Source organism: Terrapene carolina, unplaced genomic scaffold (genome assembly GCF_002925995.2).
Source record: "Terrapene carolina triunguis isolate 2854851 unplaced genomic scaffold, T_m_triunguis-2.0 Scaffold68, whole genome shotgun sequence".
NCBI lineage: Eukaryota > Metazoa > Chordata > Testudines > Emydidae > Terrapene > Terrapene triunguis.
Genome location: NW_020664419.1, coordinates 3410127 through 3427382, shown reverse-complemented (window position 1 = coordinate 3427382; position 17256 = coordinate 3410127). Strand labels below are relative to the sequence as shown.

Below are 17256 nucleotides of genomic sequence, written 5' to 3'. Positions count from 1 at the left end.
GAGGAGGGTGTCTCTCTAGCAGGGCAGCGGCTTCCTAGCCCAGAACTACAGCATTAGCAGTAGAAGTCAGTGTAATCTAATATTTGAAGAAACCTAATCCTGATATTGGCTCGCTGGGTTACGGGACAAATCAATGTGCCATAGTGCTCTTACTGTACCATGGGGATATCTACCACCTGTGCAAAGTACTCTGTAATCCCTGGGTGAAAGTTATTACCTGTGGGTATCATTATTGACCCCCCAGTTCTGGTGTGGGCATGGAATGCACAATTCTATGCTTTCGGGCTTAGACCAATCCCAGCTGCAACTGACCCAAACCACAATGGGGGGATTAGCTGACTATGAACAGTGGAAAGAAGCAGACCAGATTGAAACATCAATTCTGTTCACAAAATATATTTATTGTTGATACAGAGTGAGACGACATTTTCAATACTTGATGACACTTGGTAGCACAACATGATCATAGGTTACCGACAGAATGTAATGAAAGGCCATTTTACACCTTGCACCCTTGAAGTATTTAACATTATTCCAGCAGAGAGCATGGCGAGGAAGAGGGGGACTTTTTGGTTACATAATCTTTGTAATAAGTTAAGCAAGCATTCCCTCAAGTGCATATAAAAAGGAAAAGTTCTTAACAACCAGCAGTCAACACAGGCCCTATAGTGTGGAGTAGTAGTTGGCCAGTTCACAGAGTGTCACCCTACCCTGGGACACTAGGCATTACTTGCCCCTGGATTTGACTGCACGGAGTCACTGAGCAGATTCTACAGTGAAATAGCAGCGTTCAGAGACATTTCCCCCTCCTCTAAGGTCAATGGAAGATATTTTTTCTTTACCTTTTTTCAGTCACCAATAAGTGAGTTTGACGACGACTGAACAGCACCCTCGGCTGTATCATTTCTGATGTAATAAGATACAGGTCTTAGCTTTTCAAACGGCCACGCTGATTGAACTGTGATGGTTGCTGCTCTTGAAATGGCTCTTCCCGTTCTTCTCTTTATTGGTCTGCTCTGTAAATGGGCTGTCATCTTCTTGGGAAAAATGCTCTGCTGCTGGAATTAGAGTTGATGGCTTTGTGCTTGATTTGGATGTCGCCTTACCCTCCTCTACCAAGCGTGCTCTGCTAAGAAAAGAGGGGGGAACACAGATTTCAACATTTAAAGCTACACTGGATGCTCTCTTAAATGTCAGCAACATCTATACACTGTTTGCACGTTACCTGTACTCAAGGGAAGACGTTGTAAAGCAAGTGTCAGCATACATGCAACCACATCAAAAAGTTAGGGGACCAGGAGACAGAATGCATCAGTGCTGTACTCAATGAGCAGGACACCAAAAGCACACTGAAAAGCTGGAGGGAAAATTCCTTTTATCCTTCCTAACAGTCGCGCCTATGGCTGCTAGCCATTTTAGGCCCCCTTTTAAAAAATCTGCCCATACAATAAGGAAAAACTCATCCCCAAAGGTCAGTAGGTTAATCCTATTCCTAGGGTCTTTAGGATACCACCTTCCATCACATTTTAAAAATATAACAAACCAACCCCCCCCTAATTTCCTGGGGCCTGAGAGGCAGGATCAAAATAGCTTTGCTAGCTTTGAACGTGACACACTGACCACGGGCTCCACAGATCATTTTCCAGGCACCATCAGGCCACACAGATGTAACAGCATTGAAGTTTCATGCTGTGTGGCTACCCCAAGTACTCCATTATCAAGAGTTCACAGGCTGCACGGATGTTCCTTCTAGCCCCACATCAGGGATCTGTCAAGCTCCACCAGTATATCCTGCATCTGGAAGGGAGAGTCCAGTAACTCCTCACTTAAAGTTGTCCCGGTTAACGTTGTTTTGTTGCTGATCAATTAGGGAACATGCTCGTTTAAAGTTGTGCAATGCTCCCTTATAACGTTGTTCGGCAGCCGCCTGCTTTGTCCACTGCTTGCAGAAACAGCAGCCTGTTGGAACTAGCTGGTGGGGGCTTGGCACCAGGGTAGACCGGCAGCCCCCCTATCAGTTCTCCACTCCCCTAAGTTCCCAATGCGGCAGCCGCCCAGCAGGCTGTCAATTACCAGGCAATTCAGCTGTCCTTCCCCACACTGCCGTGTGCTGCTCCTGCCCTCTGCCCTGGAGCTGCTCCCGGGAGCCTCCTGCTTGCTGTGCGGGGGGCGGGGAGGGGGAAAAGAGGGGTGCTAATGTCAGGGTGCCCCCTCCCCCCACTTCTGCCCCCCATCTCTACAGTGTAGGGAGGAGGGGAAAGACATGACAGGGGTCAGGACGGAGGGAGCTTGCTGGCAGCAGCTGCTGTCTCAACTTGCTGATCTGCTTAAAAAGGCAGTGTACTTAGAGTGGGGTCAGCGTACTAAAAGGGGCAATGCGCATCTCTCTCTCTCTCTCTCTCTCTCACACACACACGGTGTACGTCTCTGTCTCTCTCTGCCATGCTATCTCCCCTCCCTCCATTCGTGCTGCCTGGTAGAGTGTGAGGCTACATTAACAACACTGTGTTAACCCTTGAGGGCTCAGCAGAGTGCTAGGTCATCATTTAGCAGTAAGGCATTCCCTGGGAAATATCCCACCCTCGGACTCCACCACCTCAACCAAGCTTCACAATCATCATTGCTGTGTACAGTATTAAATTGTTTGTTTAAAACTTACACTGTGTATATGTGTGTGTGTGTGTGTGTGTGTGTGTGTGTGTGTGTGTGTGTGTAGATAGATAGATAGATAATTATCTATCTATCTATCTAATCTATCTAAAAAATATAGTCTTTTGTCCGGCAAAAAAAATTTCCCTGGAACCTACCCCTCCCCCCTTTACATTAATTCTTATGGGGAAATTGGATTCACTTAACACCGTTTTGCTTAAAGTCACATTTTTCAAGAACATAACTACAGCGTTAAGTGAAGCGCTACTGTACTGTACCAGGCAATGGGCTCCACCATGGATGTAGAGACCCGGATGGATATGTTACTGGGCTCGCTGAGGATTTCCTATTGCTATGGCCTGTGAGAGAGAAGGTTGGTGGAAACAAAAACATCTACAGGTTCCAAGAGGAAAGGGAGGATAGGTACCTGGCTCAGTAAGGAGCATACTAAGTGGGAGTTGGTACTAGATTGGCCAGCGGCATGGTAAAAGCATGGTGGAAGATACATTTGCTGGAGGGCTGGGAGATTAACCAGAAGAAATCTGTTGCTCCTAGTCCTTGGTGTCCAAAAAAGGTAGCAGTGGTCGGTGAGGAACTGTGAATCTTTTTTTGGAATTGATGGGCCTAATTGAGACCTGAGCCCCACATGCACGTCTTGAAAAGTTACATGCTCTGGTATGACAGGGGAAAAGCCAGGCTACTGTTGTCAGTTAGCAATTACTTTAGTAGTTATGGTGGAACAAGGCAGATTTGGGAGTCGAGAGCCCAGGAATTTAGAGATCAGGAGAGAGGAGGTAAACGAATGGGAGCTGTTCTCAAAGTGTGCATGTGTGTAGCAAAATAAAGGGGAAAGCTGTAGGCTGTCATTTATAACGTTAACCACACTCACATGATACATTTACTAAAGCTCAGAAGATAACCTGCAAAGAGCAGTTCGGGTATAAGGAAAAGATTGCTCTGAGGAGCAGTTCCTGGGCGGATCTTTGCACCACAAGCGTACGTGTGAAACAAAGGCCTGGGCTACACTACGACTTTAATTCGGATTTAGCTGCGTTAATCCGAATTAATCCTTAACCCGTCCACACAACGGAGCCAGTTACTTCGAATTAAAGGGCACTTAAAATCGATTTCTGTACTCCACCCCGACGAGCGGAGTAGCACCAAAATCGATTTTGTTAATTCGAATTAGGGGTAGTGTGGCCGCACACCACCGAATTAATGTGGTTAAAATTAATGGGGTAGTGTGGCCGCACACCACCGAATTAATGTGGTTAAAAACCGAATTAATGTGCTTAGTGTGGCCGCGCACAATCGAATTTATACAATCTGTTTCCCAAATTCGAATTATCTAAATTCGAATTAATCTCGTAGTGTAGACGTACCCAAAGAGAATTGCCCCAATGATCACAAACACTGATCAAAACCCAGATTAAATAAATGAGGACAAAGTAAGACGGGTCAGTTTCACATTCCTTAGCTGCTATTAGAAACAAAGCAAAGTAAAACTTTTATTAGTTAACGAAATAGATAATCTAAATCTTTACAGCATCCCCTAAGAGGTTTCCGCAGAACTGACAAAGGCTATTTTAGCTAGAAGACTCCACTGCAGTGGTTGTATGAAAACTTGCATGTAACTGGTGTTGGTCTGAATATTAACATTGCATAAATTTAACACTGCATAAATTAACATAGGAAAATCTCAAAGGATCTGGGGAAAAGCTCTGCAAGTCACAATTTAAAAATCGTTTCTTTTGCTTAGGATCCTGCTAACACTGAAATCTTGAAGGTGAGGAAAGAAATGGCAGGTATTTGCCCATCCACAGATCTTTGTCTGCAGCATTTCATCTCCACACCGAAGGATGTGTTCTATGGCACCGAGAAGGTGGGATTGGTTGGGTGGGGGTACTTTCTATTGCTCAGCAATAAACAGCAGGGGCCTGTGCAAATTAGGAACAAAACCTCAGAGACTGAAAACTGTGGGCTGTCTCCCTTTGTTAAAAAGATCTTAATGGATTGTGCAACTATAGTCGATCCGTCATCTCCATGAAAGAGGTTTCAGCCTGATTTCTGAATTACAGCTCAGCCATTGTCATTTATGCTGCCCAGTTTTCTCTTTTGGTTGGTTGCGAATGGCAGCACTGTGCTTTGCCAAGTCTTTACAGTGTCAACTTAAATTCTGTAACTAGTATCACTGACGTTAGCGAATGAGAGAGAGTTGTTAGATCCTTTCGTCCATCTCCCAGCCAGTGCAGGGCCATTCCCATTTATTTTATATGTGGCCAATCTTGTTCCAAATATTACGAAGCAAGGGGCTTCCACTATTTCCCTTGGAAGGCTGTTCCCACTTGTCTCCTCTTAGCCAATATCTTTCTGACAATGTACCTAGAGCTCAATGGAATGCTCCAGGTTTGTCGAGGGACTATCACCAGCTTGCTCTGTGGTGTGATCCTCATGTCTCTGAGAACACTGCCCGCTATCACCCCTATTTCAGCATTACTGCTTACCCAGTTTCTCTCCCTCGAGCCAGAGCGTCTGCAATCGGATTAGTCTCCCCAGAAGCAGCAGCAGTTTTATTAACTTTTGCCTAAGTTTCTAATTTCTGTAAATTCTCTGTTGGTCGTAACCGTTAGTCTCCTTTTAATATCATGTGCTACTTTCACCAGTTTGCCGTTTCTTCTCGCTCTTCCAAGTCATTAATAAAGGTGTCAAAGGAGAATGGTCCAAACAGTACTCCCTCAGGCAGATACCTCCCACAATATGACTCCCTCACTTAATAAACTGCCTTTTATTGCTATCTTTCGTTCAAGTCTTTTAGCCAGTTTTCACTCCACCTCTGTTTTCCCAGCCATGCCAAATTTAAAGAATTTTTCAATTCCGATTTTGTAGGACAGTATCAAGCGCTTCACTAAAATCCAAAAACGACATATTTATTGCAGGGCTTGGTCAAATATGGCTTTATTCTGGCTACGAAGCATGATTAAGGTCCACTCTATGCTACAAACTGGAATCATGATTGTAACTAGGCTGGGGGACAATGTTCTGTAACCAGGCTTTCTGGCAGTGATGTATTTGTAGTGTAGGCTAGGCCAAGGCTTGATACCATGTTTCAAAGTATTTTCAAACACAGCCGAACGTGGCTGTAGAAACTGGCATCCACGCCTAGCACAGCTACAATTGTACACCTGTACTCAGAAACTGTGCTGTACAGGCTGTGTCGGGGTGTAGTATGGATGAGTCTACAACAAGAAAATTAGGACCGACTGGTAGCAATGGTGGAGTCCAAAGCGTAGGCAGGGTTCAGGGGGTTTTACCAATGTCTCATCTATATTTGCTCTGCGTAGACTAATAATAGGGTGATAAAAATGCTGGTAGACAGTCTAGATTAGTGCTCCCATTGTTACTATCACTGGTAGTACTGCAACAGTGAAAGAAGTTTTTAAAAAATGCTGACGAGGACTCGGCCATAGTGTCTACCCTTAATGATGGTAATAAGTATCTCCTTCTCCCCCACTATTACGATAGTATGAAAAATATTAATAATACACTTCTATTTATCAGACCAGCTTCCTAGGACTTCAGGTAAAGATTTACGGATTTAAGTCAAGATGTCAAATTCCTTAGTATTAGCAGCTCTCCGGGCTTTTTCTAAGAAAAGACGAGATTGAGACATAAGATTACAGACAGGGAGAGAAATAAAGAGCATACTGAAGAGAGGGTGAAGTGATTATAAGCATGATAGGCAAGAAAGAGGAGTCAATAAATTCAATTTATGAAAAGCACAGAGAATCTGCTGCCTGAGCATAGGTGCCCAGCTTCCCCACCTGGAAATCGGATTAGTTAACTTATTTGGTTTTTAATATCTTGGTCTATTCCCCCTAGCATATTTTTCCCCCCTTTGTTTTGCTTCTGGTAGCCAACACCAGTTCACTTTTTCATTCCTGAATCCTCTTTCTAGTTATCCCCCTTAACACACATTTTCATTTGCTGTATATTACAATAATATTTAACCATGATGTCATAGTAATTGTACAATTTCGGTAATAAGCAGGTAAAAGTAATTACATTTACAGCTGTAACACATGAAGGATGAGAACGGATGATCATTATCACAATGCAATTGTTGTTTCTGGCTGCAAATATTTCATATCATAGAACGCTTCCCCTAGTCAGGTATATTAAGGAAGTAACTTGTATGAATCACCATTCCGGGAGCATGTACGAATGAGAATGAGAAAAGGGCTTTAAAAAAAACCCAAGTTCTTGTTCAGGAAACATTTACACCCATCAAGAGGTTTGGCAAAAAATGGACACTTATTTCCCCCCACCCCCTTCTCCTTGCCCTGCATCACTATAGGATATGAGCATCTCCCAGACATGAATGAATTCATGCCTGTGAACACCCCTGTGAGGAAGGGACGCGTTGTTCACTGTTTATATTAGTTTACAACCGGTTTATAAATGATTTAGAGATGTTAAAAATAAGAACAGTAGGTATTATAGATGATTTTAAGCACATCAGTAGAAGGCATTATATATGGTTATAAGCAATCTATAACTATTGATTAACCATTCACCAAAAGAACTACCACCACCCATGTCTATAAACATCCACAACATCACGCTGGAGACCAATATGCTTAGTTCGGATTTCAAAGCAGAAAGGCATCGCATGCTAGTAAGTGAAAATGTGGAAAAATTAAATATACACAGATTAGCAGGGGCTGGCTGATATGCATCCTAAAGGGTAAAGGGAATTTAGCTAAAGAATTTACTGAACTACAGGCAGTTATCTTTGAAGAGACACACAGAATTAAGGAAGTTCCAGAACACCAGAGAAAAAGCAAACCCTTTCAGGCTGGTGAGTGCCCCAACTGGAAAGAATGCAGTGGCACTTTTTGTGCTCAAAGGAGTGCAAGGAATGTAGTTGTGGTCAATGCCAGCATGGTGGTCCAAAGCTCCTTGCATTTCCTGACACCTTACGTGCCTGAGCAGGGTTCAATCATAGTCTGCCCCAAAATAATGAATAAAATGGCATTAGGTTTGGCAAAGGAAAATATAGGCTGGGTATCATGAAAAATTTCATCATCAGTGAGATCTGTTAGACTGTGACTATCAAGGGAAGTGTGGGAGCACAATTGCTTAGTGCATTTATAACTGGATAGGAAGAAACTCAAGAGAACATACTGGAGGGAACAGCCCTGCATTCCTAGAGGAAATAGAAAAGGTGACCTAATTGGTCCTTTCCATTTCAGATCTTTATACTAACTGTCTACTACAGTGAATCATCTTTGGTTGGGACTACTCATTCACAATAAGAAATTTCCCACCATCAAGTGAATTGGGGAGCTTCGCTGAAAATGTAAAATCTTCCATAGCTTGGATCCCCACACATACACACAGAGCAAACATACTGCAGCTGTTCAGGTGGAGGCCTTTCTTCCAGAGTTGCTAATCCACCAGGGATTCCTATTTCAACATGAATTCACTAACTACGTGGACGAAGGATTATAAGGATAGAAAGAGAGACGTTTATTAAGCGTTGCTGACCTCAGATGGGTCGGGTTGTTTTAGCACTGCAACACACCGGTGACTGGTTGGTTGGATTGAGATTTCCACAGCAGCAGACCATTAGCAGTATTAATACCAATAAAGACAGCCGCAGGACAAATAAAGCTGCCCTGACCCAGAGTTACTGCCAAAAGGTCCAAGTGAATGGATATGGTGAAACTCTTGCTAGTATTCACTACAGGTATAATTACTACAATAAAGGAAAGAAGGCTATGTTATCAGAATCAGAAGAGTTTGCTGAAGTCTGTGCTAACACACTGGAGCAGGAGCTCTGATGTTTTCCTTTCAACTACTGGAGCTCACCAACATTAAAAATTGAGATCAATAGTCTTATTTAAGCACATGCTTTATACATACAAAGCTGTGGGGGGTGAGCTTTGCTCTCACTGATTTCTTCAAAGACACAGAAATTCACAGATTCTAAGGCCAGAAGGGACCACTGTGAAGTAAGACCTAAATTCTTTGCTCCTAAATGTATAACTTTACGTTGGCCGTATTTAAAATGCATATTGTTTGCTTGTGCCCAGATACCAAGAGATCTTCATCATTCTGTATCAGTGACCTGTCCTCTGAGGATGGAATACGTTTCTTGATACTTAAGTTGGAGAAGGCCCCAAAACCAAGACTCCAGATCTGAACCATCATGAAATATTGTTATGTTCAGAGAACTGAACCCAAACTTTGAGGCTTGAGCCTATCTCTAATTTAAACATATACTTTGCTCACTTCTAGCCTCTTTCTCTTATGCTGCGCTAATATGGCAATACAACTAAGTGTGGTGAGTCAGCTAGTAGTACCCAAGTGCTTCAGTTATCAGTACAGCTGCAGGTTTGGTTGGTTGTTAGTGTACATAAAGAGCTGTACTTTCACAAAATAAAATACCCAACTGCCACACTATTATGATGTGCATACATCAAAGACCCCTAAGAACTACACTCTGCAGTTACAAGCCAGATACAAAGAGGAATGTTAAATCACTGGCTTTTTAAAGGAGTCACAGACTTTTAAACAAATCTTTATTATATTTTGCAACTATCCATTTAAAAAATCCTTCTGACATAAGTGGTTAGTCAAACTTTTATAGAACATTAGACGTTTACACTATATGGTAAAATTATAATGCTAGCAAATTAGGTTGCAAACAGGGCCGGCTCCAGGCACCAGCCCAGCAAGCAGGTGCTTGGGGTGGCCAAGGGGAAGGGGCGGCACATTGGGCTCTTCGGCAGCAATTCGGCGGCAGGTCCCTCGGTCCCTCTCGGAGGGAAGGACCTGCCGCCGAATTGCTGCTGAAGAAGAAAGCGGCGCGGTGGAGCTGCCGCTGATGACAATCGCGGGGTTTTTTTGTTTTTTTTTCCCCGCCGTTTGGGGCGGCAAAAACCCTGGAGCCGGCCCTGGTTGCAAAAGGATAGGATAGGCAGGTTACAATGCCACATTCCAGGAGTTGGGTGTACATCAAAAATCAAAACTTCCTACAATCTGACTGGTTCGCTAGCCAGTTTGGGACATGCATTAACTTGTTACTGAAATGGGTGATGTTATGGATAGAATTTTATGACAAAAATACCATTCAGATGAATCCGTTTATCTTGCAGCTAAAATCGCAGATGCGAGGAAACATTTGCTAACTGTAATGTCTATTACACTGTGGAACAATCTCCCAAGGGAAGTTATGGAAACACTTTTGCTTGAGTAATTTAAAATTGAACTCTACAAAGCACACGAACACACACTGTTAGGAACAATCCTGCATTGGCAGGTGAGAAGGATTAACAAGATGATCCAACAGTATTTTCCATCTTATTTCCATAAGCCATTCAGTAGCTGCATTCTTCTACCCACCTGTTTGGCATGATTGACGCAATGAAAGTATTGGCTGGCCAGTGCAGAGCAGCTGAGGGTCTCATGGGAGTTTTGCTGATAACATTGGAGAATCTTACTCTGCAGATCAGCACAGATTGGATGAGACTCATATCGCCTGGGGAAAGAAAAACAGAACAACATTTTACAGTTTCCGTCTGGGAAAGATTTCATGAGGGCTTTATCCAGCCGTTTTGTTAAAAGTAAACCAAATAGTAAAAGGGAAGGAAAATTTTGTAGAGCTAGGAAGGAAAGCTGCTTCCAGACTATACTGTGCTGTTACCTGAATAACATAAAATACAAGCACAAAAGGGAGCTATAAATTGGACTATTAGGACCAGAGACCAGCTACATCTTCTAGATCCAGCATTCAGTTCTAGTTTCTAGAGACACTAACACCCAATTTACCTCACCTGAGCATAGGTCTCTAATTAAAAGGCCCCAAAGCGACTAAACAGGCCTGGTTTCACCTACAATAAGAAAAAGTTACAGGAAGAACCACAAGGTAAGTCAAGCCTCACCAATGCATATCTCTATGACATCTTAATACTGCTGCTGGTCATGCACTGGCTGTGTGTGTAGGACAGGCAGGGAATGCTATCTTCTTGGACCTGGCCCACAGAGAACATAAAGGACCCACTATTGCCACCAGTGGAGGGAGATGACCTTTTGCTCAAATGATATCCTGTTATTTTTGGAGCTGAAGGCTTCAAGTTCTAAGCCCAATTCCCAGATATGTATGTGATTTAAATAAGAATTTTGTCTGTTTTCTTCACTGTATGGGATTCGTGACACTTGCAGCAATCTCTCTTGCTAACCCAATGTAGCCATTGTCTTCAATCGGAGCTGTGGGAATTGAACACATCTCAGGACCAGTCCTTTAAAATATAACCTCTTTGGGGCAAGTATCTTGTTATCTTGCATGGATTTATCCATGAAGTGCTATCCATGCCTATGGCACTGCAGAATTAATAAATAATTCCTGAGTGCTAAGCATGGCTCAGACACAGACACCCTCTGTAAACTTGGGCAGGTCAAACTGTCACTATTTTCCCATCTGTAAAATGGGGGTAGAATGCATGCCTACCTCAAAGCTAAGGATGTTTGCAAGGTGCTTTCAAGATGAAAAGTGCTAAGTATTATTAGACTGACTGGCTACCTCTGTGTGTTAATTGTAAAAAAGGGCATTTCTATGGCATTCATCACTATAGCATGAGGGCCAAATGATGTTTTTTTAAACCCAGTAGTAACAAAGTGCTTTTTTATTGACTATAAATAATAAACACAGCTTTAAAAATGATATGGTTCTTCTACTTTGAAGACTAATATTCATTTTATGTGCATATATAGCATACTTAACTCATCTTCCAGTTAGTTCTTCAAGGAACCTGAAACTGGCTGCTCGAATATACATTCCACAATACATTATTTTCAGTTCAATAAGGTAATTAAAAAAAAAAAAAAAAAAAAGACTCATCAACCCAGAGTATCCTCAGATGAATATTTTGCTCCTTATTTGCTGATTGGCCTAGGCAGCTCTATATTGTACTAGAGTATGAAAGTAAACTGCAATGCACAATACTGTTCCTTAGGGACATCTGCTTCTTGGCAGCCTCTCAAGATGTAGTACGAAAAAAAGTAATGTTAAATCTCCTTGATTTTACAGTATATGCTCATATAAAACATCTCTCTCTTACACTCTTCATTCAGTACCTTACATCTCCATGAAACACCTAAAACAGAATTTAAATCCAGTCCCATGTGCTTACATTCTTTATGATCTGAAAATTCAGACTTCTGTGGATTCTTATGGATGAGGATTTTCCCTTAATCCCCTCTCTGCTGATACTAGCAAGCGTTTTAGAGGCTGTTGTACATCAAAATGTCTGACCATAGAATGTTGTACACTGACTGATTACAGTGAGGTCTTTGGCTGTATCAATATCAAATAAAACGTGAGGGGAAGCACGGCATACGCTCTTTGCAGACTTATGACTCACCGCTCTGATGATTCTGTTTCTAACAAGATACATAGATTCCAAGGCCAAAACCAATGCTCATTTTACCTGACTGAAAGCCTGCTCTGGACTGATAATCCAATACCACAGAATCAGTTAACAGAATATAAAGACATGCATATAAAGACTTGACCTAACACTGCCTTAATTCACAAGTGACTTTAAAAGTCTGCCATGTATTGTGTCCCATATAAATTGGGAGGTTGGGGGAAAGAAGGAAGGAAGGAAATGGCTCTTTATATTTTCATTATGTAAATTTGTCTAAATATTATTTCAATAGTTTTAGGCCAGAGACAAGCTTTTGTTTGTTTTTTTGAGTCATGCTATTAGCAACACAATTCAAAGGCCATACATTATTTTTTATTTGAAATGTGTCAAGGTATACTTTTATGCTGCTGTCAGTACTACAGCACTTCAGGGCCTTTGATTTTCTGTCTGTTAATCACTTGTTTTCATAATGTTTTAGAAAAAGCACCTGCATCCACTGCCAAGCTCCTCAGGCATTCAAACCTGGTATTTATGGGAGTTCAATGCGAACAGGTGCAGTTCCTTGAGTGGACCATGTCCATTTTCTTGGATTACTCTGCTAGGGAAGAACAGTGGGCCTGTATTGATCTGCTATGCTTGTTATGCTACCCTAATGCACGGTTTTCACTTTTGAGAAAAGTCTAAATGAGATACTATCTAACATTAGGTGGCCATAAAATACAAACTGTGGTACCTTCCATTTGGAAAGAGATTCCAAGATGCTTCCAATGTGCATAATGGTAAGTCTGCCATACAGTTACCAACTGATTTCTGTAGAGGAATGCGCTCTCTCCTTTTGATGTACAAAACTGCTGTTAGGTGGGCATCACTGAAAGAAAATGGCAAGACAACTCCTTGGAAGGGAAACTAAGTATCTATCTATAAGAGAAGATTTTCTAAGGTTTTATAAAAGTGGTTAAGGGCCTGGAGGGTTTGACTGATGAGGAAAGGTTAAAAGAGTTAGGCCGGGCTACACTTGAAACTTCAAAGTGCTGCCGCAGGAGCGCTCCCGCGGCAGCGCTTTGAAGTGCGAGTGTGGTCGCATGCCAGCGCTGGGAGAGAGCTCTCCCAGCGCTGCAGGTACTCCACCTCCACGAGAGGATTGGCTCCCAGTGCTGGGGCACTGTTTACACTGGCGCTTTACAGCGCTGTAACTTGCTGCGCTCAAGGGGGTGTTTTTTCACACCCCTGAGCGAGAAAGTTGCAGCGCTGTAAAGCGCCAGTGTAGCCAAGCCCTTAAATGATGAAAATACTAATGAAGTAAAACCTGTAATGTATCTTCATTGAGCAATTAATTTATGTATTTCAGTTTTTGTTTTGTTTTGTTTTAAAACAGTGCTCATCACCATTGTGGCTTAAGAGACCACCACATAATATCCACCCTAATCTACTTTTGATAAATCTGTCCTGCCTCTGTTAGATCACCCCGTTCAGAAACAGAGTTTTATGATTCTTCGCCACTCGTGATTTACTGTATCAATAGGGTGGGAAGGCACTAAGGAAGGTGAAGAAGTGTTTAGGGTAGTCCAAGGAGATATAATGAGAAACAAAGGTGTTAAATTAAGAAAAGGTAAATTTAAGATGACCATCAGGAGAAACACATCCTGACAGTGAGATCTATTATACTGTAGAACAATTATTCACAGGAAGTGCTGGAATCTTCATCACTTGGGACATTCACAACGAGACTGGACAAAACAACAGAAAAAATATAATGTAAAGAACAGTCTCCTGCCTGGTAAGGGGATGAGCTGGATAGCTTGGTAAGTCTTTCCCACCTCTAATAGATGCGATTCTATGACCACTTTAAGAAAATAACACATCCAAGAGATTTAAAATAGAAAGTTGCTGATTTTTGTGGCAAAAATCAGAATGAGATACAGTCTGATCTAGGAAGTACATTATATGGAACAACTGCAACAACTTGTTTTTGAGTTTATTACTGTATTACTTCTTGATCTGCTTTTGCTTTCCCGGCTGCCCCTCAAGCACCTCACATGCTAAGAGAATGCTTCTGTGTATGAGTGTAAGCCTTAAAGGACGCCATTCACCCACCTTTTCAATAAAGCTGATGTAATGGAAGCTGGTAAAGATAATGAAATGAAAACACAAAAGAGAATACGAGGTTGTTGTTTTTTTAAATTCATTCTGTGCTATGGGATGAAGAACATATTTAACGAAAGTGACTTTATCTATCTATCTAGTCTTTCTCAAAGAACTTAGCTCATTATAATCCCAGGGGCTCCAAGAAAGGAACCCTTTAGAATGTTCAAACAAAATGTCAACCAAAGAGGAAATCTGAAGCCAGCATGGTAAGCTATACAGTTTTGTAATGAAATGGGCATCCTGAACGGAAGAATTCGAATTGCTGATGAGTTTCCAACTGTGCAGGTAACTGGTATAATCCCATAGGATGAGGAATCAGACAATTGTCAGAAGAATGTAAGAGAACACATATAAAAGCACTAACACACTTTGAAACATACAGGATACACAGATTTCTCAGGTGATGGAGTTGCTCTTTAGCTTTAGGCCTCTTAACAATAAGGCACATATTTATATGTGTGTGTATATATACAGACACACAGACACACGCACACACACACTTATCAGGAAGTGAAACATGTAGTTTCCAGTTGAAACCGCAGGGAGTTTAGAGGGAAATGAATCCTGTTAACAAAACTGGATTTTTGCCCAGAAGACTTGATTTATCACCATCTCTCATAAAAAAGTGCCATTGAATCTTAATGGACAGCGGTGGCCAGAGCCTCAGTTTTATTTCTCATTCAAATGTTGGCACCTTCCAACAACACCTATTATCATTATTTGTATTACTGTAGTGCCTAGGAGTCACTTGTCAAGCACCAGGACCCCATTGTGCTAGGTGCGGTACAAACAGAACAAAAAGACATTCCCTACCCCAAAGAGTTTATAATCTAAGTATAAGGCAAGAGACAAGAGATGGATACTGACGGATGGGGAGTACAAGGAAACAATGAGACAATATTGGTCAGCATGACAGGGAGTGGGAGTGGTCTCCACACACCAACAGCTTAACTGTTGTCAAGTTTTTCTGCAGGCATCGTGTAAAAGATCTTTGGAGGTGGATAATGAGGTAACTTTGCGGACGTTGACAGAAAGCATGAGGGGAAACACAGCGGAAAGCATGATGGTGCTTGTTGGAAAATTTAAGATGGGGGTAGGGCTGATGGAGGCTGGCATCATGGGCCAAAAGAAGGTGGGAGATGACATCTCAATAATGAATAAGAGATGATAGGGATAGGGTGGGGATAGGCCATGAAGGGCCTTGAAAGTGAAGACAAGGAGGAGGAATTCTGTATTATACCTAAGCCCCGTGTAAATTACATTTTTATTATAAATTATTATAATGCTTTTAAAATTCACAGCAGCATCACGGGTGTTTGAATTTAATGGGATACGCATGGCGCTAAGTCACCCTCCCCCCCACTCCGAACTGCTGTGATTTTTCCAATATCAAGGAGGAAGAACCAGGCATCCCAGCTTTCACCTAAATGCTGAGGCAGTGGCTGCTTGTGGGGAGTTAGAGAGCTGGTCCCATCTCAGCGGGGATGGGGAAGGCTGCAAGCTGGGGGAGGTCTCGCTATATGGTGTCACCCATCTGTCCCACCCTGGCCAAGGACAGGGATTAGAGCTTGGCTCACTTCATATTCAGCTCCCAGCCTTGGCTCCTGCTGCTTCTGCTTCCTGGGCAGCAGGGTGGGGCCCCCCTCAGACACCTGCTCATGCTCCAAGTGGTAGATACTGGTTTCAATACCTCACCAGCCAGCACTGCAGTATCTCCTCCAGGCTTGCCAAGGGCCACTGCAGGGTGGGTCAGGCTGGGGTTCCAGAGCACCACGCACTGTTAGCCCTACCTCCATATCCCTGTTGCAGGACAGGAAGCTAGCCCCACCATGAGCAGCTGAAGTAGCCCAATAACATGATTTTTCCAACAGCAGGGAGGTAGAAGTGGATCTCTCTGCTTTTGCCTACCCACTGTTGGAAAAATAACAGTATTGGACTTAATTTCATAATTTCTGTGCAATCCTTGAAATCGTGATTTTCATAGGGCCTTAGTTATAACCTTATCTTGACAGATAAAGAAGGACTGATCACAGAACAAAAAGTTAGTGGTGGTACTAGGTACAAGTTATCATAACTTGATCACATTTGTTACGTGCAAGCAGAATGAAGCCCAAACTAGTAATGTATATACATGGTGATTTAAAAGGTCAGTTTCACAAAGCTCACAACAATTATAAGCCAAACCAGTTGAGAGAGAGAGAATTCCAACAGAAACATCTGAATGATAGTTGGGAACTGTTTAAGCAAATTTTACTAGATGCCCAAAAAGCCACAATAAAGAAGGCCACAATGATTAAAACACTGGCTTAGAGAGGAAGTGAAGGAAGTTATAACAATAAAAACAATATATAACAAAATGGAAGAAAGGGGAAGTTGATAGTAATGAATATAAACCAGAAGCTAGGAATTTGTAGAAAATTGATAAAGGAAGTAAAAGGACACAAGGCAAAATCTATCGAGAGTTCTTATTATCTTTAACTATATTAGGGACAAAAAATCGTAAGAATGGCATTGATCCAATACTAGATGGAAATGGTAGAACTATCCATAATAATGCAGAAAAGGCAGAAGTGTTCAATAACATTTCTGTTCTGTATTTGGGAAAAAACATGTAGTCAGATTATGATGATGATCATGCCATCTTCCATTCCAGTAGTAACTCAGAATGAAGTTAAACAGCAGATACTGAAGGTAGACATTCTAAATAAGGAGATCCAGATGACTTGCGGCCAAGAGTTTTAAAAGAGTTGGACGAGGACAATTATTGTTCATTTTTCAATAACTCTTGGAACACTGGGGAAATTCCAAAAGTCTGGAAGAAAGCTAATGTTGTGCCAATATTTAAAATGGGTAAACAAGACAACCTGGGTAATTATAGATCTATCAGCCTGACTTTGACACTGAGCAAAATAACTGAATGGCTGATAAGGAACTCAGTTAAAGAATTAGAAGAGGTTAATATAATTAATGCCAATCAACATGGATTTATGGAAAATAGTTCCTGTCAAATTGGAAATCTTTTTCTGATGAG

The 17256-nt window shown here is 42.0% G+C and overlaps 1 protein-coding gene across 2 annotated transcripts in view; it reads right to left on the bottom strand.

Moving 5' to 3' along the window:
- Positions 1 to 380: 380 nt before the first annotated feature.
- CHCHD3 (coiled-coil-helix-coiled-coil-helix domain containing 3) overlaps positions 381 to 17256 on the bottom strand; it is a 253008-nt gene continuing 236132 nt past the window's right edge. The window contains exons 7-8 of one of the 2 annotated variants that reach the window (XM_026648607.2): positions 10057 to 10192; positions 381 to 1129 (exon numbers count right to left, since the gene is read on the bottom strand). In XM_026648607.2, coding sequence (XP_026504392.1) covers positions 1103 to 1129; positions 10057 to 10192 — 163 coding nt within the window. In that variant the 3' untranslated portion in view covers positions 381 to 1102. The remainder of the gene's footprint in view (positions 1130 to 10056; positions 10193 to 17256) is intronic. The other variant, XM_026648608.2, reaches the window with a different exon arrangement.